Source organism: Jatropha curcas, chromosome 8, assembly GCF_041381405.1.
Source record: "Jatropha curcas cultivar XTBG-Jc1 chromosome 8, XTBG_Jcur_1.0, whole genome shotgun sequence".
Taxonomy (NCBI): Eukaryota; Viridiplantae; Streptophyta; class Magnoliopsida; order Malpighiales; family Euphorbiaceae; genus Jatropha; species Jatropha curcas.
In genome coordinates, this window is record NC_143158.1 from 28,373,372 (window position 1) to 28,397,962 (window position 24,591).

A 24,591-nucleotide genomic window follows, 5' to 3' on the forward strand; every position below is an offset into this window, starting at 1 on the left:
TAGAAATACATACACAAAGCAAGATTAAACTCACATGCATTAGTTAATAATTGTTCTACCTTAGTAATTTAAAATTATTGTATCCCATAAATGATAAGACAAATATAAATTTACAATACATTTTTTATTCTACATTATGATGCAAGCATTTGGATTTTCATCACTAAATAGCTGAGGCGCATAGACGTAGTGAACGAAATAAGGCGCATTGCCTTCTTTTGTGATCGCCTCCACCTTTTTCTCTGCCTTGAATTCTATAATTTCAGTCGACTCCTTGGATTTAACTTCAACTTTTGTCTTTTCTTTTATTTCTTCCTTTTCTTTTATTTCTTCCTTTTTCTCAGGTTTTGGGACTATGATCTCTGCATTTCTGTGCACCTTCTTTCGTATGTAAGCCAGAAGTTTATCGGACTCTATCGTTCCCTCAACTGTTAGATTTTGTGTTTTGATGTCCGTTTTGACGTTAAAAATACCTGCATATGTTATTTAAAAATTAGACAACTAGATGACTAGATCTCACCTAAAAATTACTTCTTGTACTGTTACCTTTGTGTTTCAGCAACCACTCATGGAGGTCACTCTCGCATTTGGCGCAATGCATGTTAACCTTTAATGATGTCGTGCGTAAAATTGCCTTCAAATGACAAGATAAAATCAGTCTAATCAGTGTAAAATATGTATTTGTTTTAATGTTAACTATTAATCATCTTCCATTTGTTTTTATCCAAGTAAAATATTGATGAGTTTGAGTGAAGAAGACTCACTTGTTTGGCTTCCTGGACTTCTTTTGTTTCATCCTTGATCTTAACTTGTGTGACCAGCTCAACCTTTCTTTGGCTAAATTTCTCTATTTGTTTATGAACTTTTATTACATCAATCACGCCTTCAACCTTGATTTCAGACTTGTCAATATCAAAGTCGACGTTGTGTACACCTGACCAGGAAGAAAAAGCAGCAGGGATAGTGCCAGATGAAGGTAAAAAATAAAAATCTGAAGTTGAGTTTGAAAACGAAGGGAGAGGACGGACCCCGGGTCCTCATAAGAGGATTCTTGATATCCCGTGCACATTGCTCGCAATGCAGGTTAACTCTGTAGACGGCAGTTATTATCTCGTCAGCTTCCTTCTCTTCTTTTGATACCATATCAATTAGCAGCCACTCTTGAAACATCCGAAGCTTGAAATGGCAAGTTCTACTCTTAAGCTTGTGGGATGGTTGGCGTGGTTTGCTGAAAGTAGCTCACCAGCAACTTTTGACCCTCAAATGTACAAATCGATACAGGCCTTCCAAAGTCTCAACCACTAAATATTTTACTTTCATCATCACCATATTTCTTTCTTGAAGAGAGATATAAAGTATCTAATTGGTGACAGACCCAAGACGTTCACGTAACTAATTGGTGTGCTCGAGTAAAGAAGAAGTAATATTCCATTTCCAGGTCAATGATGGAAAGTATTAACAGTAGATCATCAATCTTTTACCGTTGTTTCGAAAATTAAATATGAAATATGGATATAACTTTTAAATAGTAAATAAGTTTTAAATATGAATTCATGGGCTTTAAATTTAACATGTTTCTTATATTTGATAGGTGAAAAATAGAGATACCATCCCTTTTCTATTCCATTTTATTCCAAACCAATCACAAACTACTCTATCAAATATTTGCACCCGCTTGACTAAAACCTTGTTTAAGCATCAACTATTACTGCTACACTCCAGAACAATTTTACTATTAAACAATCAGCATTCAGTGCAACATTGTCAATTTCTCATTCATAATGGAAAAATTACAGTTAGCTGCCCCGGTAAGTAGTGAACGAGAATGGTGAAAATAGCAGAGGAACATGAAAATGTTCCCTGTTCTGTGCCTCTCTGATTTCAAACACAATAGAAACATAAGGAAAGAACCCAGATGGACAATACTTGCCTGTATTGAAACTTATTCTGTATATTCCTGGGTTCACAACATCAACCATGCTCATCAGTTGACCACATCGCCCGTCAGCATCTGTAGTTGAAGCCCCCTGAACTACCCAACTGTCTACACCTATCTCACCGAAAAGGGGACGGGGTTGAGTGCCATTCCACATCTCCAAACACACCTCAACACCGCCAGCTGGACAACCCCGAGAAACATCCAATACATGAGTGGTAATGGGTGGACGGGTTCGAGTTGGAGTTTGAGATGCCTTTCCAGATGAAAAGTTGAGAGCAGCAGTCAAATGTCCTCCAATAATGCCCACACGATCTTCTAAAGCAAAGAAAAGAAGAATCAGGTAGTTGAAACATGGATAGCAAGTGACAGGGCACCAGGAGTACAAAGTAACTCATACCATGGAGAAAGACCTTCATGTATGGATAACAATCAAACACCAAAGTGATTTGGAATTTGCAGAGATAAACTGCAACATGTTACAAGCACTTATTTATTCTCTCATTTATTTTTAGACCACTTCATTTTCCTTGAGATATTTTTCTCATTACCACATCACAACTTAGTATGTTTCCCGCCAGGCCTGCTGGAATATCAACAGACTATCCAATAGTATTTGCAGCCATGAACCTTAATTTTATTTAGTGCAGGCAATGGCAGATCTAGAAATTCTTTTTCTAGGGTCAACATATATAGTTTTAGTATCTTACAACTGACATCGATGATGGCTAATACCTTAAATGTTGTCAAGAATCAGATCATGTATGATACCAAATACATCTCTATCTATAAAAGCAACTAAACAAATACATCATGTATGCTACCAAATGCATCTTTCTATAGAAGTAACTCAACAATCATTCAACATGTGATTCCACAATTTTATCTTGATACAGTAGCACAGATAATGGGTAGTAGAATAAGTGCAAGTTTTCAAAGTAAGAAGTAAGGATTAAAATGATTAAAAATTAAAAAAAAAATGAAATGAATAAGAAATAAGAATTAAAACAAAATAATCAGAATGGGCAACTCCTTAATGAAAAAACTAATTAAGAACATAGTGAAATATTGAATACGTTGAGTTTGAGTTTGCTCATATTTTAAATTTGCTGAATATTAATCACATGATAGTTTGTTTAGTGAAGCATAATTTTGCAAAAAGAACTAAAAATGCAATGTATGTATTATGCAATATATAATTTGAAATTAGAAAGAGGGTGTGAAAGAGAGAAAGAGACGAGAGATTTAAAAAAAAAAAAAAATGAGACAGATAAGAAACTAAAGTCGATCGCTATAAATTTGATTGTGACTTTTCAGTGTTTTACTATACTTCAAAATTCTTTTTAATTTTTTTTTTTTTTCTTAATTTTTCCAAGTGATTGTATTTTATTAGAATATCTAGACTTTGGAAAGAAAAAAAAAAAAGAGGGATCAATTGACCCCGCATTTGAACACAGATCCACCCCTAAGTGCAGAGGGTACGTTGGTTAACACATTGCAAAGCTACCAACAAACTTAAGGTAAAGAGCAAAACTCTCCAAGAGCATTGCAATGAAATATCCATATAAAGGATAGCTGAGGTGAAATATTTAAAGGATGCAAAAAAAGGGTCAACCAAGACTTTCTAAACTGGAATTGAAAGGGCAAGAGCAGGAACAAAAAGGCAACAATAAGAGGTCATTCTGACCCTTGTCCCCTAAGATAATGCCTTTATAGTGGTGGCAAAATTGCTTGGGAAAAAACGTACAGCTTATATGCCCTGGAAAAGATACAATTTACACTTGAAGCTGTTCTCAGTGAACATGATTGCATAATATGGAAAGCAACATCCCATCCCCACTTAAGAAGATTTAAAAAAAAAAAGAAACACACAGAAATGAAGAGAAAAAAACACCTTCTGCTTTTGCTCCAAAACTTGTGGAATGCTGGTTACCAGTTGAAGCAGCATTTATTTTAGTTGAGAAGAGCTTTCCAAGACGTAGTTCTGTTATTTTCATTTGCTCTTGAGCTGCAATCTCAAATTCAACTATGGGTCTGTTTTGGTACCGTTTCTGTATGGAGCAAAATAAAAATCACAGACATTAACTTAGATTCATGATTTAACACTACACGATGAAGTTTACAATTTATTTAAAGATTATGGAACTTGGAGAACACTCAAATCCAAAATTCACCTTTAATTCAGCAAGTATTTCAGTAGTACTCCTTCCTGATGCACATATAAGAAATATAAATCCAAACTTTTCCTTATATTGGGCATTCCAGTGAGAGAGTTCCTGCAAAGGGCATGTGGACCAGAAGGAAAAGCGCTGGATAGCTTTTTCAAGACTATAAACTAAAAAAAAAAACATTTTCTTTCATAAAGGAAATGGTTCAAGGAGGGCACAGGGTAACAGCAACAAAAACAGCATATATTTGGATACAGAAACATCTCCAGGCAAGAAAAACATAGGAAAGTGGCGAATCAGTATGAAAGCAGGAACTGAAAGTCAAACTGTAGCAGGAACTGAACCTGTAAACTGGAATCAGTAGCAGTTGCTAAAGCAGTTGATTGCTCTCCCTTGCTCCACCTACACAAGAGCAGGTGCAAAATCACCGAGTAAAAAATAACTTAAAAAGGCGAAGTCAGGAATGAGCAAATAAATTAAAACAAAGAATAGCACTATAGAACCTATAGAATGAATTGAAATTTGCCAGAACTTAGTAAAGCTACAAGGGTCTAAATATAGAAATGGAAAGTCAATGAAGCGTACAGTCTAATAGTTACATAGATTATCTAATATAAGCAGGAGAAGGAAAGAGGGTACGAGTCGGGAACTGAACTGAGCAGCAGTGTGAGAAGCGGCGGGGGAAGAAGGCGATTGTCCGATCTGAGGATGAGACGAGAACGCTTCCAGCCAACCATTCACATCAACCTGTACGAAATCATACGATTAGCACATATAGAAAAAGGCACGCAAAAGAAAGGAGATCCACCTTGTTGAACCAGATCTTTCTGGCTGCAGCGACAGCTTCATCGAGGGAGGTAAAAGGGGAGGCCAACGCCATTTCTTTAGCGAATTTAGTGCAACCACAGCATGCCAGAAAATCTTTCTCCTCAAACATCACTGGTTCCATTTTCCTTTCCTCTTCTTCTACAAGTGACAACTGATCGGTGCTGAAATTGACGCCAAATGAATCAAATTGATCAAGGATTTGAAACTTTCCAAAAAAACCGATTGGAGTCGTTATCGGATTCGGGGTGTATTTTATAATATCCGAATTCGATCCGGCTCACTCCATAACTGATCAAACCGGATTAGATTCAACTCAGGTTCAAGGTCGGATTAAAATCAATATAGCAATATCAATATCAAAATAAATAAATATATATATATATATATATATATATATAGAGCAAGCAATTTTCCCCTAGAAAGTTGACATGTGTCATATCCACTTGGCATTTTAATTTGGCATGTAGCATATTCCTTCAATTAGGCTTCCACTTGGCATGATTTGATTTGACTATTTAATGTATTAATATATTGATTTGGTTTCAATTGGTTTGAATTTATTTAGAATTAGTGTTTCTGATTTGATTTGGTTTGATTATTCAATGTATTAAGTATTGATTTGGTTTGAATTTATTTTGAGTTAGTGTTTTTGATTTGGTTTGATTTGATTATTTAATGTATTGTTTTGGTTTGGATTTATTTTGAATTAGTGTTTTTAGTTTGATTTAATTTGGTTATTTAATAGATTAATGGCTTTAAGTAATTATTATTAATTATTAGTTTTTAAAATGATAAAGTTTAATAACAAACCTTTCGTGTATTAATCGCTTCAAATTTGTGTGAAGTTACAAAAAAATTTCAACGCTTTATTAGTGTATTAATGTTTGATTTGGTTATTTGTGTAGTTTTATTAGTGTAGTCTTTTTTTAAAAAAAAAATTGGTGTAGTAATGATTTTTTTTTTTAATTTTAAATTGCTTACTCTCAAAAAATACTTTAACTTTCTTAAAAATATATATATATAAAATGTATCACTATATTTTTATGTATTTTTATAAAAGTGTATTGGTCTCTCCTTTTAAATATATTACTCGTTTTTTCTTAAAAGTTTAGAATTTTATGCATTTCAACTATTTCCACTCTTACTTAAACTTTTTCTTTTGTCTCATTTTTTAAAAATTATTTAACATATTTTTGCAGTCATAAACTATCAAATACAAGTGAAAAGTATTATAGAATTGAAAATTTGAATACAAATAGTGATAATTGAAAAATAAAAATAAGGGTATCATGATTGCAGGATGTGTCTTTCAACAATAATAGAGATTTGACTGAGTATAGAGATAGTATTGCTGGATGAAAAGGTTTAGTATAATATTTTACATTTTTATTATTTGCATAACCAATTAAAAATAATGCTATCATTTTAAATATTCATATGTAATCATTTTTTAATATTTGTTATTATAGGAAAATTGTATGCTATCACTTTAGAACTTAGTTCCTTTTGTCTAATGATGTAAAAATATTTTACATAAACCGTCGGTTTTAATTCAGCTGCGTATTAATCTCTTTTTCAAATTTTGTACTAATAGTTCAGTTCTTTTTTATTTTAAAAAGAAAGCCTGAAACTAAAGTTTATACAACGGAAAAAATAAATATTGTAACTTTAAACTTTTTAGAAAAAATTAAAGATAAAATAGACGGTTAGATTTGCAAAAACTTTATATTTTTTACTTTTAACATGTAAAATTTTTAAATTTTAAACTTGCATAGCGAGGGATAAATATAATAATTAATCTTGAATTTAATATTAAAAGCTTTCATTATATAACTTATTTTTTAAAAAACTAATTGGAATTGAAATTTAATTTCGATAAAATTTATAAAAAAAAATAAAAAAAATAAAAAAAATAAAAAAAAACCTTTTCAAAACCCGTGCTTTGCTAGTAAATATGATAGCTAAATTGAAAAGCTACTTTTAATTACATTCAATTTACTAATTTTGGTTTTCGATTTGAATTGGTTCAATTTGAACCTTTAACTGCTTTCAATCCCTCAGAGAATTGTACATAACCTTAATGGCGGAGGATTTTTTTTTATTGCAGTGATGAAGGAGGTGAAAAGGGATTTGGCAATTAAGTAGAGAGAAAAATTTACCATTAAAGAGAGATAGAGAATGTCAAGATTGAGTGTGAGTTTAAGGTTTACATATTTTCGTTCGTTTTATTTACGAGACTATCAAACAAACTAACTCATAAGCTTTAAAAACAAACCCACTAAACAAGCTTATTCGCCAAACTGACCGGTGTTCAAATTTGATTCATCCATGTTCAAACTAAGTTCGTTTATTAAAAGAGACGAACTCTATTGAATTCGAATTGGACAAAGCTTGATTCATCCATGTTCAAACTTAATTCGTTTATTAAAAGAGACAAACCCTATTGAACTCGAATTGAACAAAGCTTTTACGGAACCAAACTTCAAAAAGAATTCACAAATAGCTTTATCCATTTATATCTTACCATTATCTTTTGAATTATCACACTGTCTAATTAATTAATTATTATGCTTCTTACAATAAATTCAATCCAATAATAAATATAGACCTAATATATAAATTTACCCTTAAACTTTGGCAAATTTACTTTGTGGCTCCTTAAACTTTGTAAATTTCATACATAATATTATATTTTCACATTTTCATATTTCAGTAATAAATGTCTCTCAAAATAAAATAACTTTGCGAGGATTCAATCATAACTCTACACCTTCACATTTCATTTCGGCGATATAGTTATTAATGAAATATGAAATATCATGATCATTATTGAACCTCGAGCCACAAAGAAAATCAACCAAAGTTTGTGATCAAATTTATATATTGTCCCAATAAATATAGGCTTCTAGAAAATATAAGCATGGTGTCAACAGTACCACTAAATAAAGGTCTAGAAATATGATTTACAAGATTGTATTTCATCCCTCAACCCACGCAATTAACTGGGCTAACTATTTAAGCTTTGGGCAGGAAATGATGTTTAAAGCTTTGCAGTGGCATATCCAGGCAGGTGACGCCGAGCAGGCAGCTTCAAATCTTCCCACTCTTCGTCATCTATTTTGGAAAAGTACTGCTCAACATTACTGTTACTCACGAGCTCCAATTTAGGAGGTTCCCACTGCACAGGAAATGCGCAAGGAATAAAAAAAAAAAAAAAAAAACGTGAGAAGAATCATATTCTTGTGATCTGAATTCATGGAGGGTAAATTATCCAAGATGCAGGGATATAAAAATAGAAAGTCCATACCTTTGGGTTCCTATCCTTGTCCAACAGTATAGCTCTGCAACCCTGAATTAGAAAGGTGGGTGTAAGGGAATCTGAGAATAAAAATAGACAATTATAGATGATGTTTAACAAAGCTGAAAACCTCAAAGAAATCCTTGCTAACTTTTCCCTGCATGACATGACAAACCATTCTGTACTCACGCACAAGGCATTGCCCAACGCCTTCGAGCCTTCCCTTTCTAATCTGGAACCAAAGAAGCAAATTTTAAATTTTGGTTTGAAACAACCCAGAAGCTCCAATAGAGCCACTCAATGATACAATTTTCATTTGTTCTATTTTATCTAAGAAATGGCAAACAAATTTATGGACTTTTCATCTTCACATCAATTTTCTTTTGGAACAATTTCCACCTTGTATTTTATTCATCTAGAATTTTCAACCTCATATCCACACTGTTCAGATTCATGGGTGGGAAAAATGACATCTCTACAAATTAGGAAATAATATTACGGTCCTACATTGAACATAAGCAAGCTCATGCCAAATTGAGAAGAAAAAAAAAAAAACATAACAAGAAATCCACACCATGAAAGCTGAAGAGACATCAAATGAGAGAATTTCATAATTTTCAGCATTATATGGATGTTTGAGGTTATCTTTTAGTAATGGTGAATTTCAGGTGTATCGTTATTAGATTAGAAATTTACTGCTGAGACTTGCTATTTTAGCTCAGATCTATTTGCATGTTATCTACTGAGCAGATTCAAACTTTACGAGAGATAATCCTCCAATTTCCCTGGAGAGGTAATTTTACAAGTAGTTCATGGTGCAATAATTATAGTGAATGAAAAGTTTTGGATGTTTACTGGTACTCATCTAGGTAAGGAAGCCAAGGGTTTCAGACACAGAGTCTAGAGGTAGATTATGGTGTCAAAACCAAATAATGGAGATGTGAGTAAGCAGTATTGCATGATGCAATTCAGATGAGAATATATTGGATGCGCGATCCTGAACATCATGAGCCTGTTGCATCAATGAGTTCATATGAAACTCACCAAAAAGGTCAACATTACTGTAACTAAAGATGATGAACTAAAATTTTGAAATAGATTATGTTCAAAAGAGCTATATCTTTCTCAGCATAAGTTTTGGCTGACCTCTAAGTATACAAAATACAGTTAAAAAGTGCATCATAGTTCTCGTATTAAACCTTTTTGGATTGAATTTGATCTTAGTGATAACATAGTAATTAAAATCAACATTTAGCGATTCAAATTGAAATTTAATAACTCCAATAAGATTAGTCACTGTAGGAGAAATGAGGACCACACTCCATCTTCCAGGTACATCGCTTCGAAGGGAAAAGCTGATTTTTAAACAATAGTTTGAAAATGATAATAAAGTGGGATAACTATCGGTGTAAAAATAACTAAGGGAGGTGCTGAAGTTGCACAACATATCTTATTAAAACAGTTATTAAGAGCAATTCAATTGTTAGCAGTCAAATACTTGATCTACATATTTATTTTGAGTATAATGGGGAAAAAGGGCTTTCAAAGGCATGTCAGAGCACCCTTACCGATCTAAGAGAAATCTTAAGACTTGTTGGAGAAGCCTTCTTCAATGACTGAATTGTGGTTAATATCCAAGCATCTGCATTATTCATGGTCTCCCTCTCCTGCATAACATCATATCCGATGTAATTTTGCAGGAGTATCCTATGATTCCACATAACTCACCAAAAGTGGGAAAAGAAAAAGACTAAGAAATATGAAAGAATTATAAATCATTTTTCTCCAAATAGAATCAATCAACGACTTACGAGAGTAGACAAAATATCTTCAACTGTTCTCTGAGAGAAACATCTGTCAATAACTTCCAGCCTGAAACCAGGTGATAAACTGAAAATAAAGATCTAGGAAACACACTATGCCAGACTGGAAAATCTGCATCACAAAGAATAATATTTCATTCTTGCAAAATAAAGTGTTCTTTTATTCTTGTAATTGTAACTAAGGAGTCTTTTAGTTGGAATTTGTGCACACAGATCAAGAGTGTCAAAATAGATCATGATACGGGAACACGATTCGCCTATCACGGAAATTAAATGGGTTAGGTTTGAGTTTAAATGGATTCGTGTTATAAACAGGTGACTCTTATATGACACCGGTTTAAATGGATTGTGTCATGGGTTGACTCATCTAACCCGTTTAACCCATTTATTTATGGATAAAAATGTAATTTCACATATAATATATATATATATATATATATATATATATATATATATAACAGGTTATGCGGGTTATACGTATTATACATGTCGTGTTCTGACGTGTGTACGAACCATTTAATTAAATTTGGTTGAATTTTTTTACCCATATATGACCTATTTAATTAAAAGCATTATTGTTTTAATAGGATGGAATTAATAGAACTGTGACTTGACCTTAAAAGACCATGCATAATTAATTAAAAACAAAAAGAAAAAGAAAATGAGAGAAATTGGACTTTGAGAAAGAAAGAGAAATTGAAGTATGAGTAGCAAAAGGACACAGTATTTGAACAAGCACCTTTAGATTTAACATTCCAAGAGTATAGTTCCGAAAGGATCAGAAGAAACAGTAGAAATTAAAGGATTTAAAAATCCAAGGAATATAAAGTCAAATAAAAAACATCAAGTACAGAATAGAGAACACCAAAAGAATCAAAATTTACTTTGACAGAATTAAAATGGTCTCTCTTGATCATGCTTCTAAGCATCAAAAACAATGAGAGAGCGAGTATACCAGCAACTCGCATCAAATCAACCCCTATTTGCAGAGAGAGGTCTTTATCTCTAAAAATGAAAATGAGCAAATCTTGTTTGAATAATGAAGAGAAAAATAGGATTTTGAAGCAAGAAATTAAATCTCAGTGTCTGTTAAAGATTTTAGAGCAAAAGATTGGGATTTGGCAGTGGAACGGCTGGGAGAAGAACAGAAATACAAGAGACGCTCAAGGTCGAAGAACTGCAGGGAATTATGGATTTTGACATTTTGGTAGTTTTATTAGGACTAAAACGCTGCTTTTAAGGGAAGGCCATAACACTGCATTTTTCATTTCGATTGTTCCCTTGTATTGACAGAAAACCAAACCGGAAACCTAACAACTGAATTTCTGGATTCCTTACTAAACCGAATCAATTTAACCAAAAAACTCAACCAAATAGATCGAACAGCCTTGGTTCAGTTCTTTGGTTTAAACCAAAATCTACTCTCACCTACCTAGATGCCTTTTACATGACTTCTTCATCTACATTTTTTTTTTCCCCAAAAGTAAATGAAATAAACAATATTAACATAAAATTAATAAAAAATTTTAAGTTTATAGAATTTTGTAGCATAATTTTTCAAGTGCTTGGAATGGTTAAGTACAAGGCCTATAGATATTGTTTTTAAAGAAGCTCAAATGTAGAAAGGAAGCTATGATAAGAACTGGTTGTAAAATAAAAACTAGGGTTTTATAAATTACACCAAGCAAAAGGTAATGTTTTGATGGGGGTGAAGGAAGGTCTAGTAAAGTAAGGCGGAATAAGGTAATAATCTTTTTTAAGTTTGGGAGAAAGGTAAAGTAAAAGAAGATTAAATAAGTTTGTGTTGTTTGATTTGAAAGTATCGGAAGATAAGGCTAAATAGAAAGTTACAAAAATATCCTTCTAATGAAAGTAGTTATTTTAAATATTTAAATTGATTAGAATCATTTTTTAATAGATATTAAAGATGGTTAAAGATATTTTTTAAGAAGCCTGTGAGTGAAAAATGAGAAGAAAGAACAAAAATAGAAAAGATACGAATGGGGGAAGTTTCAAGTTTTAAAAAAATTAATGGCGACAACAAAGGAAATTAAATATTAAAACCCACTCCAACCCCCGAAATCAGTAGGTTGGAAATGGGAAGGTTTCATGGGGTTTTCAATCCCCCGAACAACCTTCAAAAAACCTTTCTTTTAAAACAACCATCGTTCCAAACCACTAAAAATTTCAACTTTATGTTCTCTTGCGTTATCTTAACCCAAAAAGTCCTCCATCCTAACAATCTCTTAGAGGAATACATAATGACAAAAGTGAAAAAAAAAAAAAAAATATATATATATATATATATATATGGTGATGGGAATTATCTCTCTCTTTTCCTCCATCTTCTTCTTCTTTTCTTTACATCTTTGTTCTTATTATCGTTATGAGGAATTCTAGTTTTGGACATCCAGTTTGCACACCACAATGATCCAAATTGTGAGAGTACCTGGATCTGGAATGCAGAACCTAGATTGTGGTACTTTTTTTTTTCTTATTGGGTGGTGGATATAGGTAACTATTACATACATTATGTATGCTATGCAAGTGAAGGCTAATTGCCGGACTACAGAGTCGGAGCACTGAATCAGTAACTTAACTCCCTAGAAAATGCTCATCCAACACAAGTAATAGATTATTGACTCCTTATAGAGTAGACAAAATAAGAATTTTTATATGTCAACTTAAAAACTAACCGGTGATAGGTACTTTGCTCTTTTAAATATGGTTGTTGAGAGTATTCATCAATGATAAGTGAAATGATGGCAGGATCGCTTGTATCTGCTTTGTACAATGCTTCTTCTAACAAAGACAAGTTCTGCCAATCAAGTACAGCATATTGTCAGAAAAGAAAAACCAATAAACAGCATGAGTGCTCATAAATTGGTGAAAGAGATGTTCTGAGCATCAGAGGCACACAGCATCAGAGTAGTGGAAGGACACACTATATGCATTCAGACCCCAATTTTGGGATTCAGATTGGTAGATCTTTAGAACTATCACTCATGGTGAGCTAGGGTAGCATACTCTCCATAATGGATAAAGAAACAATGTAATTTCATCATACTAAAATGGGAATTAGCATGGTTCTCATAAGCAATCTTGAGCTCATAAGAATAAAAAAGTCAGAACATCAGATAAACTTAATTTAGTTAGCATAATATGTAATCATAATATTGATATTACTGTGAAGTCCTAACATGCAAACAAATCATCCTGAGTTAATGACACATTCTTAAAAAATATAATATAAGAACTTTTCCCAGTGAACATATGCGCCTCAGTGGAAATAAAGTCAATGACATGCAAACAAATCATAATATTGATATTACTGTGAAGTCCTGACATGGAAACAAATCATACTGAGTTACTGACACATTCTTAAAAAATATAATATAAGAATTTTTCCCTGTGAAGATATGAGCTTCAGTGGAAATAAAGTCAATGATCTTATTCTGAAACATATACCTCAGATGGGACAAAGTGGGTTGCAAGGCCACATGCAAGCATTTCAGCACCATCCAACCTTGCACCGGTAAGTCCAACATATTCCCCTGCCGAAAGAAATATAGAACCAAGAGTTTAATGTGCAAATCTGCAATTTTTCATCGAGAAAGAGAAAATTGACGGGGTTTGTGGTGCAGATAATTTTTCATTGCATAAAAAATAAGCAAGTAAACCAAAATTGTTCACATTCAATTGAAAAATCAATTTGATAGTAATTGGCAATAACAAAGACATGACACATGAACGAGCTCAAAATTTAAAATAAAAAATGATAGCTCGAATAATGAGATAAAAACGGCACCACTAAAAATATAGCTTGAATGTTGCCATGAAAGCACAAAAAGGACTGAACCCAAGACAAGCAAGCTAAATGAAGAAGCCGGAATTCATCTCAATTTTCAAGAAATTCAAGTTTATTTTAAATATCAGGTAAGGCATGTATAAGCAGAAACGAGGATAAAAATGGCATTACCAAAGAATCCAGGAAGCCTTGACAAGAAATAAGTGGCACCAACATCAGGAAAGAGTCCAAGAGCGGTTTCAGGCATCGCAAAGATCTACAAAAAGTCTCAAAAAGAAATGTCTTCAACAGTCAACTTCTGAGACTATGGAAAACGTGCAACACATAAATTCAGCTTTGTCCAGGCTTTTGCGTGTTCATATTGTTGACTTACTGAACAGGGAGGGTCTTCATTGTATTTTCATGATTAATAAATGAATGCAAATAAATAGATTGCAGATTCATTAACAAAGAAAACCTTGACATCATTAAGAGATCAGTTACAAAAACATTCTCTTCTAAGAAGGGTGAGAGAAATTCCCCATTGGTTCAAAACTGAACTGAACTAAAAAGAGAAAGGTACCGAATTCTCAGTTGCAACACGGAATCTACCATGCATTGAAGCACCAGCACCACCTCCCATGACAATTCCATTAAGAATTGAAACCTTCGAGACAGTTAGGGAACAAATTAGAAAGTTATTGGTAGTGCAAGCCTAAAGCACATGTTGCATACCTGAGGTTTAGTGTATGTTGCCATAACATAGTTTAACATGTATTCTTTCTCAAAGAAGTTGGCACCTAATCTCCAATTGCCTGATATATGCAATGCAAACGAAGTTATCAAATTTAATATCAACAATGTTTCTCAACAAGATTCTCCATATTCAGTTAAGCAAGCTGAGAGGTGTCTATTGATTTTGATAGAAAGGGAAAAAAAAGTAAATTACTGAAATCACCATGAGATTTGGGTCACTTGGCATAACATGCACTTCCATAAATATTTCAAAATGAGTTATGTTGTTCCATGAAGTTTGTAAGTGACTCTACAATTTACTCATTGATTATAAAACTACAAAATTTTCATTATACTTTAGTCCCAAGCATTTTAAATTAGTCCACAATTTAGTCCTTGAAAATATGACTAGTTCCTTTATTGCTAATGTTATACAATACTTCAGTCTGTCTTAATACTTTTTAAGAAGGCAGTTTCAGGACTAAAATTGCTTCTTCGAGGGCTTCTAATAATTCACCTATAGAAAACGAAAATGAAGAATGTACAATACAAGGAAAAAAATAAGATGAATAAATAAAAACAAGAATAGCAGACGAAGGATTTATATCTAAAGCAAGGGTTTGGATGATTTCTGAATTTGAAGGATAATGTTTATACTAATGTTTAGAGTTTGAGGGACTAACAATTATTAGAATAGCTAACAGATACTAACAACAACTAAAACAGTTAATGTTGCGATTGGGGCCAACGACAGTTGATAAAAGAAACCAAAAAAAGTATCAATACCTTCACGGATATCACGAACCACAGCAGAAACATCACCGCCTGCACAAAATGCTCTTCCATTCCCCTACATGGAAATAGCCAGGAATGATTAATATATCTATGAAACAGCTGCTATAAGCAAATGTAACTTAGCTCTCCAGAAAGTTGGAGGATCTTGCATATTCCAAGGAAGATGAAACTGAAGCTAATTAAAATATATAAGAAACCAAAATGGGCGATAAAGTCAGTAATCAAGACCTTGAGAACAATGAATTTGACATTAGGATCCTCCTCATAAGCAAGGAAATGCTCTAGTAGAAAAGTAACCTGGAATACACTAACATAAATGGAGTTAATACACTCTCCTCAAGCATAATATGAAAGGAAAATCAAATGAAAAATAAGATTCAGAAAGAGCTGGAATCAAATACCATTTGATAGGAAAGGGCATTCAGTTGTTTAGGTCTATTTAAAATCAAGGTTCTTGCAGACAAGTTCTCCTCTAATAGAACCTGTCATCAAAAAATAAATGGAACCTCCAATATCCAAAGAATAGAAGTTAAAACAAAAAGGTGAGGAGGTTCAGACCTGCTCTTGCTGGCCTCTAGCGGAGGTGAGAGCAGCCATCGATTTTGAATTCAATTTTCGGGGAGTAGAAAATAATCCTTCTCGGAGCACAGAAGATAACAATATTTGTTAGGGGTGGCGTTATGGACAGATCCTCATATTTTACTTATATTAAAATTGATGAAATTACCCCCATTTCCATTTGAAACCGATATAATTTCCTATTATTCATATATTTTCATTTATATTTTGTTGTCTTTTTAAATCTATATATACATCTATAGAATCCTGAACTAAAAAAAATCTTTAAAACACTCCATGCTTTCAGCATTCCTTTTTTTCTTTTTTTACAAATTTTCTAATCTTTGAATTAATTTTTAAACATTTATTTTCCTATATCAAATATCTAATTTAACATATATCTAAAATTTTAAATAATGAATAATTTAAAACTTTTGAATTTTGAAATTAAAACTTTTAAAATTTTGAATTTATTTTGAATTTTGAAATTAAAAATTTTAATTTTGTATCTATTATATTTATATACCTCCATATTAGTCATTTCCAATAAATTTTTTTCACAATTGTTTTTTTCCTTATATTTTGTTGCTTTTCAATTCTCTAAATTTCGATTGTTTTCTTTATTTTTTTCTTTATTTATATATATACGTGTGGCTTTTTGTTTTGCAACTTCAATTTGTTAATTCGATTTAGAAAATGGGTAAGCGGTTGTTGCCTTCAGATTCTATATTTAATTTTCTAGACTTGATTTTGATGGGAAAGAAATTTTTTTTTTGTTTTGTTTTTTGTTATTCTGAGTTCATTGAATATTTTCAGGGAAGAGGAAGAGAAAGTTGCAGAAGACGTCAAAATAAAAGATAAAGGAGAGTGGGGTGACATGGCATAGCTTGTGTGACTGTTTTTGCTGATTGTACAATTCATTTAAGCAATCCGAAAAAGTGACAAGTAACATAAGTAAATGCTCTTAAGGTACGTTTTGAAAATTAGAAACAATCAAGGGAAATGGGAGAATGCAAGCCCTTCTTTCCCAATTAAACAATTGTCATATTCTAATGGGAGGCGAAGGTGTAGAGAAATTGAAATGTAGCCAAGAGAATTTTAACGAAAGTAAGGTTTTAGTCTAGACTATATTAGATGGATTCAGTCTACTATGGAAGACATCAGACTGATCATTCTCATTTTCCAAGATTACACACACATATATATACATGTATCAGACTGATCATTCTCATTTTCCAAGATTACACACACATATATATACATGTATATATATACAATAACAATGGGAAAAGTTACGTTATTTATAATGTTTCAATATACAAGTTTATGAGAATCAGACAAGCACAAAAACTGTGCCTACATGCCAGAAAGAACCCTAGTAAGGTTGCTTTGTATTGATGCAACTGAATCTATAGCAGACTTTGTCAGCCAGCTGATTCCCACTTTAAGCCGGTGTTCATCTGTAGGTAATCTAATCAAGTATGCCATTTTCCTTGCTGCAACAATGGAAAACCACTGGAACATGAACTTAAGACCAAAAAGGCACAAACAAACAAAGAGATAATAAGAAATTTCGGTACATTCAGTTACCAGCATGACCAATGGGACCCTCTAATGTTAGCCCTTCAATAAAGCTCGGCGAAAGAGCAGCATCATTTCTTCCAAGAGTCATCATTTCACCTAGATTCTGGAACCTGCAATTAACATGAAGATTTAAGTAATCCATGTAAAAGGATAATCCAATGCCTATATATATGGTTTTCTTTCTCTCGAATGATTATAATTATATGGTTCAAATGCATGTGAAACTGTAGGTGGAAAAGGAGTGTAATGAAAAGGACAAGATTGGAAAGCCAATGTGTATACGCCTATATTCGCCTGCATGACACTAGTCATTCGGGAAGCAGCAAAACCTAAAAACCTTCAAATTCTATCTCAAATTGCAGTTTGAAATATCTCAATGAGTCCCTCTCTCTCTCTCTCTCTACACACAAACATTTCATCAACAAAGAAACCTCAGATTCAACAGCAAATTGCATTTCCATCTTCTATAAAACTCTAACATCTTTTGCCAGTCAATTCAACAGAACACTACCCCCAGCAATGTCTATGCAGACAACAATCTAATGGCACATAAATTCTAACATGGGAAAAGTGCATATTTCCAACCTGAATGGTAACAAGGGACGGTCATTGATTGCTGCCCAAAGATTCCAACCAGTAAAATCTGCTTGCTGAAAGGCAACCTGAGGAAAATACGGAAGCCAGCCAACATGAAAGGGAAAGAACGTTTCAATAAATGGATCAAAAGGATCTCTCCCTGGATTAACAGAAATAAAGCAGTATCATATTAAAGAAATAGGATACCTGAGCAGTTGCTGGCAAAAGTCTTCCACTCGAATCCCTAAGACCAGAAGAGTCACCAAGTGCAAATATCCGAGGATGACCCTTAACTCGCAACGTTTCATCAGTCTCCGCTTGTCCTTGGGCATTTAGGGGCAGCTCAAAGGGCTGACGACATGATTCTAGTTGAGAAACCAATGGTTTAGATCCAACTGTCCATAATACAAGATCAACTTCAATAATTTGATTTTGTAATCCCTTTTTAGCAGGTTGAAGTTCCAAATAATATTTCTCAGCACTATGTTGTGTTGCTATGTCCTTGACTGCACTATTATCTGTTGGTTTTGCTGAAGTTTCCAAGTTATCCGCTACCCTTATACAGCGAACAAAATAACCCAATAAAAGTTGAACTTTCCTGGATTGAAGAACCTAGTCCAATTACAAAAGAATGCAAAGTGACTTTAGAGTGCTACTGGCTAATACCAACATGATTTGTTCTAGGAAAAGAGAAGTCCACAGGAGAGGATGATAGGATATGCAGACATGTGTCAATATTGATATATAATGCACAGACAGTCCACTTTTTAGAATAAATGGTCAAATATATAGAGCACAACAAGGACATCTAGGCATGATCACTGTAACTCAACTGCCATCTTAGGGATATGATGGGGATACAGCATTCTAGGAAAATAAATTGCCAAGCATTGAGAAACACAATATATAACATGCTTCAAGGTGCATGTACCAATCATGCGACGGCAATTGGTAGAATTAAGGAAAAAAAAAATCATTAGTTATTGCAAATTCAATTTTCTCAGAGGAAGAATAATAAGTTTGAAGGTTGCGTTCAAGCACAGTTAGACTTTCAGAAACAGGATCTGATTCAAAACCAATATATCTAACCTTAAGTGCAGCTTCTCTATTGCCAGAAGGGGCAGTTGGGCAGATAGTGGTATCTACATTAATTGCTTGGACCACACCTCTATCTTTCAGTCTCTCTGACACTGTCGCAGCTAACTCAACTCCAGAGTAACCACAACCCACAACAGCCACGTTAATCAAAGAGTTCTTACCAAAATTCTTCCTCTCTAATGCCCTTAGTTTATTGTCAACCATCTGCATCAAAGAATATCTACATGAAAGGTGAAGTATTGTAACTTATAAAGATAGAGCATCTCATCATAGATAGCAGAGTCCATCAGCCAAACTCTTACATATGCATCCTCCAAGGTGGAGAATGGAAATGCAAACTCTGCTGCACCAGGAACAACATCAAGTTTAGCTTGAGCTCCCAAAGCAAGAACCAACCTAGCTTCCCATGACAAAATATCAGCCAAGCATTCTTCATTTACTCAGGAATAGAAAAACATTTCCAAATTTACTAGGATACTAATCAAGTGAACTGCATATATTGTGGCATCATGAACAAAGCTAAAAGTTAATGGACGTTTCATTCATCTTTCTTTCTAATTTTATAAAGGCACAAAGTACACCTAAGACGTCCCATAGCACCACTGTGGTGTTTTGCGTACTTAAATCTTAATGACCAAAATAAGTTTCAAAGCACAACAGGTTTAGAGCCCTCTATTCCAGATTTTCATAGAACAACATATGCTCATGAAGTGAATAAGGAGGTCAAGGTTGCTACCAGTCATATTCAATAAGGAGGCCACTTGCAAGAAGCACAGTTCCACCACAACTAGATCCTGGTGATCCATTCATGCTTAAATGATCAGAGGGATGTAATAATTTTACTTTGTCCTGCAGAAACACCACACCAGTGTTTGCAAGCAAATCTGAGAATCGAGGAGCAATTTCCCATGCATCCACTTCTGCAGCAGATAACTAGAATTAATTAATTGCTCCTTTCAATAACAGCATTAAAGTTGGATTACCATTAGCAAGAGGAACAGGAATGCCACTGCCCAAAGAACAACATACCTCCAGACAGAAGCTCATATAGCATCGGTTTGAAAACAAAGTGTTCAGACTGGTCAACAAGAAGCACCTGGTCCCAAAGCCAGATTATATGAATATTGAAGATGTTTAACAGAATGATAGCACAGTCGACAAAAAAGGTTTTAAGGAAAATGAAAATTGTAACAGAAACAGAAACAATGCTTCAAATAATGACATATAATAAAATAAAACTATTAGTCATTGTTACAAGATTAGTGCTTGGACATTTCTACCCAGAAATTAAACCATAAATGTGATGTGCTAGGAACCAACCAAGTACCTTTGGTCTTTCACTAATTGGACCCATAGTGGCATGCTGTCATGCACTTCAAATAAAATAAATTGTGTACTTTATGGAGATGAATCACAATAATACACTAGTAGAGTTGGAAGATCATTAAACAAAGGTTAAGAAAAATTAAATATATACTAAAAAAACAAGCTAAATTTATTTATTTAGATAAATTATAAATTAACTAAAGATGTTACAACTTATGCACATGGAAAAATATTTTTTTCATGATAAAACTCAAAAGAGGCCTAGATAACCTTAAATACCCCCGAATTTTACGTGTTTTTTCAATTTTACCCCAAATGATGGATATAAGCTAATTTACCCTAGTTGGGAAAACTTAGTTGCAATTCTACTACATGGTCAAACAACAACCACAACAAAGCCTCAATTGCAAATTGTTGGATCGGCTACATAAATATTTCTCTCCATTATGCTCTGTTTATTGCTATATCAACACTAATGTCAAGACACAAAAGATCTTTTGCAACAACTTCCTTCCATGTGATTCTAGGTCTACCTCTTTCCATTGAGAACCCTCCACCACTAATGTATCACATTTACGAACTAGACACTTGAGAGTCTATGCAAGATATGACCTAACCATCTCAAACGTCCTCTCATTTTATCTTCGACTTGTGCTAATTGCACCTTTTGTTTAATATGATTAGTTTTAATATTATCTAACCTAACCACACACCCATCTTAATACCTACATCTGCACAACATTCATCTTATAGACATGTTGAGCATTCGGTGCCTAACACTCAGGGGCGCAGCGAGACTTAAGAATTTAGGAGGGCCAAAAAAAATTTTCAAGAGTAAGAAGGGCCAAAGTGAAGAAAAAATTTTTTTTGCGCTATCTTGTAAAGCAAAATTAGAAAAGGTTTTGGTATTTGGGGGGGAGCCCGAGCTCCACCCAGTCTCCCCGCCCCTACATTCACTCTCATATAACATTGCATGTCTCACCGCAATGTTAATTTTTGAGCTTTTACTCTCCCTTTGATATAAATGAAGTCAAAATATGGAATTTACTTATAAATGAATTTTTCATGTTTGGAATAAATTCAAAAATTGAAAATTCATTTGCTTTTATTCCTAAAACACCCTTGGCATAATAATGTTAGAAAGCTAAGACAATGGAGAGTTTTGTCATTAAGAAAAACTTTAACATTCATGAACTTTTAATAAACATCTTATCCAAATGGCAAAAGGGTGGATTTCTAACTTATTTAGTTACACTATTTGTTACTTATTATGAATAAATAAATAGTAATAAGGACCAATATTTTGAATATATTCATTTTTATTTAATATAACTCTGAATTATGATTACTAACTGAAATCTAAGGTCTTCCATAGCGATGCATGGGTAGTACACTAGTGATATACAAAAGGGAAAAAGATCTTCTATAAAACACCCATTGAAGCAACAATAAAAAGATAAACCATTTAATAAATTAAGAAAACTACTACTTCAAATGCATAATTTATTCTTGTGGCTCAATTAAACCTTACCTGAGGTTTCTTGTCATCACTCCATACAAGTGATTCTAATCGTAAAGCAGTATATAAGCCTCCAAATCCACCACCTAGGATACACACTCGTGGCCGCTACGACAAAAGTAACACATGCATTTGTTAGCAGAAAACATGGTCTAAAATGGAAAAGATTTTTTAAGAGTGAAATGCATGTACATTCTTGTAAGAGGTAATTAGCATATCAATCGTATAAGATATGGTCTCTATAGCCTGCCTAACTGCTTGGGCAACTTTATAAGCTCATTGTTATGGTGTGATTTCTAAAACCATAGTTGTCAGATCAATGTTTTAATCATGAATAATGAAATCTAAATCGCATTTTATGAAACCAGAATTAAGGACTCGATGAAATTGAAGGATACAACAAAACATACAAAACATAAAATAAGAACAACAAAATTCAATCATTTGATAACTAGAGTCCTTCTTTGATAAATGATCACTATTCATCAGACTCAATAGAATTTGATCAATCCTTATTCTTAGTTATGAAAGTCTTTAACCAATACAATGGTCCTATGGCCAATTGAATAGCATTTTCTTTTAAGACAAATGATACAAGTCTTAATGCTCCATATGTTCTATTTTTCTTAAACATATATTACATATATAAATGGAAAACTATTGAAATACATTCACGTTATTTTGATAAGAAAACTTTTTGAAATTCATATCAATCAAGCTACTCTAAAAGAAATTAAATGTAATATTCTTTGTTCCAAGTATGAATTTTAACTTGGGTCTTTTAGAATTTTAACCAATCATATACAACTTTCCTTTTCCATAATTAGAGTTTCTTTGGAAGACCATATTGTTAGAGGATTAGTACTGGTTGAATAGTATGTGATCTTAAAAATTTAGGTTTAGTTTTTAAGTCTATACAAATACCTAGAACTGTAATGCATTTAATTGAGTTTTGTTATTTAATAGAACTCGTGCCTCCTTTCCATGAGTTCTGTGATGCCATTCAACTCCAGTTGTGGTGCTAATAAGACCTTAGGTATGAGGCCCAAGGAAGTTTAGGTGTAAAACCTAAATTCTTTATCTTTCATTTTTACTATTCATGCATTACAGTTCATCGTGCCAAATTTGCATAGCAGACAGCCCAAAATATTCTCTTTCTTGTTTAATTTTGCTTCTCAATCCCACACTTTTAACACCCTAATTACTGACCTAAATTTCTATTCTAGTTTTCAAATAACTCAAAATCCAGCCTCAATTTAATCCTGCAAAGTTGCTCTAATTTAGGCGATATCAGAACCTGATTCCAGAAAATAGCTTACTGGTTTGCAAACATGGTTAACTCATTTTTTATTTTAAGAATGGAAACATGGTCCCTAACACAAAACATCGACTTTTCTCTCTCCTATAATTTATAAAGAAAAATCAGTAATTCCCCCTAACCCTTAATCTTAGAAACTTATGCCTGATTAAATAGTCTCAACATTGAAGTTGTCAGTCGCTTGCACCATTTGCAGTTCCTGGCAACCAAAATCGGATGGCACCACTGCCAAATCAAATTCACATCTTGTTCCTTACAGTACAATATCCCATGAGAAGAAAGAAAGAAAGAAGAAGTTGGGTGTAGAACCTTGTTATGAGGCCATGTATAAATCCGAGGTGGTGTCTCCCCTTGAGATATCTCAGCAGCGCCTTCATTCCTCCGAAGTGCAGCCGAAGCTACAAATCGCAATCGTCTCCTTGGCGAGTTTAGGGTGCCCCACCTATGAGAGATGGGATAAAATTTAACCAGTCGCTTCGCCCCACTTGAAATGCCTGATAAACACGGAAAATATAAAAACACCATTAATAAAAGATAAGGAAACATATGTAGGATGAGAGATACATAAAGCATACGATTAAAAGGAAGAAATGTCGCTGAAGAAGACAAAGCCATTGCCGTCATTGAAGATGCAATGTAATGATACAGGAAGTAGGAAAATGTAGGTGAAGCGGAAGAGCGGGGCTCAATTTCCCTGATAAGTGTCCATTTTAAATGCGGGTGAATATTTTCGCCTTTCATCGATTTTAAATTTTTAATACTTCCAAACTTTGATTTTAATACTCCTTTTTCTTGGTAAGTGTCCATTTTGCCAAAAACACAAAAATTAAGTAAATGATTAGAAGTAATTAATATGACTAACACTTTATGAAAACATCCTTCTACTAATAATAGTTGCATCAAACATTTATAGTATGTTCGTCAATATTAATTGTTAGATATTAAAGTCTTGGTTATTAGAGTGTTTAATAGACCAAGCTAGCTCAAAAATAATCATCCTTCGTGTAATATAAAAATAAATAGATAGTTTTAAATAGAAGATATTAGATTTATGTTTTATTAATTTTGATATATTATCAACCAACACTTAAACAATTATTATAAGAGCATTTACCTTAAAGGTTACAAATAATCACTTACAACGTATATGTTTTACTTGATTAGTATGGTATGCACATTTCTATTTATTGTGTTTTGTAATAAACCAAATTCACCCACAGCCCGATTGAGCATGCATTCATT

General features: G+C 33.2%; 4 protein-coding genes across 6 annotated transcripts; all 4 read right to left on the minus strand.

Moving 5' to 3' along the window:
• Window positions 1-39: 39 nt before the first annotated feature.
• Window positions 40-1,553, minus strand: LOC105639434 (Heavy metal transport/detoxification superfamily protein). The gene is made up of 4 exons (XM_012223499.4): window positions 1,029-1,553; window positions 765-934; window positions 547-634; window positions 40-473 (listed from the first exon to the last, which is right to left on the minus strand). The coding sequence occupies exons 1-4, from the start codon at window positions 1,168-1,170 to the stop codon at window positions 130-132; spliced, it is 744 nt and encodes a 247-aa protein (XP_012078889.2). The 5' UTR covers window positions 1,171-1,553; the 3' UTR covers window positions 40-129.
• A 152-nt stretch (window positions 1,554-1,705) lies between these two features.
• LOC105639435 (transthyretin-like protein) lies at window positions 1,706-5,164 on the minus strand. Of its 3 annotated transcripts, none has more exons than XM_089725059.1 (6): window positions 4,913-5,164; window positions 4,760-4,851; window positions 4,449-4,518; window positions 4,111-4,245; window positions 3,831-3,987; window positions 1,706-2,254 (listed from the first exon to the last, which is right to left on the minus strand). In XM_089725059.1, exons 1-6 carry the CDS (start codon window positions 5,051-5,053, stop codon window positions 1,797-1,799), a joined length of 1,053 nt encoding a protein of 350 aa, XP_089581185.1. In that variant the 5' UTR covers window positions 5,054-5,164; the 3' UTR covers window positions 1,706-1,796. The 3 variants fall into 3 exon arrangements, with proteins under 3 accessions (XP_089581185.1, XP_012078891.1, XP_012078890.1); XM_012223501.4 differs by having other exon boundaries at window positions 1,706-2,251; window positions 4,111-4,212; window positions 4,449-4,506; window positions 4,913-5,163; XM_012223500.4 differs by having other exon boundaries at window positions 4,111-4,212; window positions 4,449-4,506; window positions 4,913-5,163.
• Window positions 5,165-7,785: 2,621 nt separating this feature from the next.
• On the minus strand, window positions 7,786-16,147 carry LOC105639436 (3-hydroxyisobutyryl-CoA hydrolase 1). Its single transcript, XM_012223502.3, has 14 exons — window positions 15,929-16,147; window positions 15,772-15,852; window positions 15,599-15,667; window positions 15,362-15,425; window positions 14,576-14,655; window positions 14,424-14,507; window positions 14,033-14,117; window positions 13,522-13,607; window positions 12,750-12,871; window positions 10,042-10,102; window positions 9,799-9,897; window positions 8,361-8,462; window positions 8,240-8,281; window positions 7,786-8,110 (listed from the first exon to the last, which is right to left on the minus strand). The coding sequence occupies exons 1-14, from the start codon at window positions 15,965-15,967 to the stop codon at window positions 7,973-7,975; spliced, it is 1,152 nt and encodes a 383-aa protein (XP_012078892.1). The 5' UTR covers window positions 15,968-16,147; the 3' UTR covers window positions 7,786-7,972.
• Window positions 16,148-17,133: 986 nt separating this feature from the next.
• Window positions 17,134-24,083, minus strand: NDC1 (NAD(P)H dehydrogenase C1). The gene is made up of 11 exons (XM_012223503.4): window positions 23,925-24,083; window positions 23,659-23,843; window positions 22,044-22,139; window positions 20,216-20,282; window positions 19,923-20,106; window positions 19,489-19,582; window positions 19,178-19,390; window positions 18,296-18,700; window positions 18,098-18,174; window positions 17,519-17,622; window positions 17,134-17,424 (listed from the first exon to the last, which is right to left on the minus strand). Exons 1-11 carry the CDS (start codon window positions 23,971-23,973, stop codon window positions 17,285-17,287), a joined length of 1,614 nt encoding a protein of 537 aa, XP_012078893.1. The 5' UTR covers window positions 23,974-24,083; the 3' UTR covers window positions 17,134-17,284.
• Window positions 24,084-24,591: the final 508 nt, after the last annotated feature.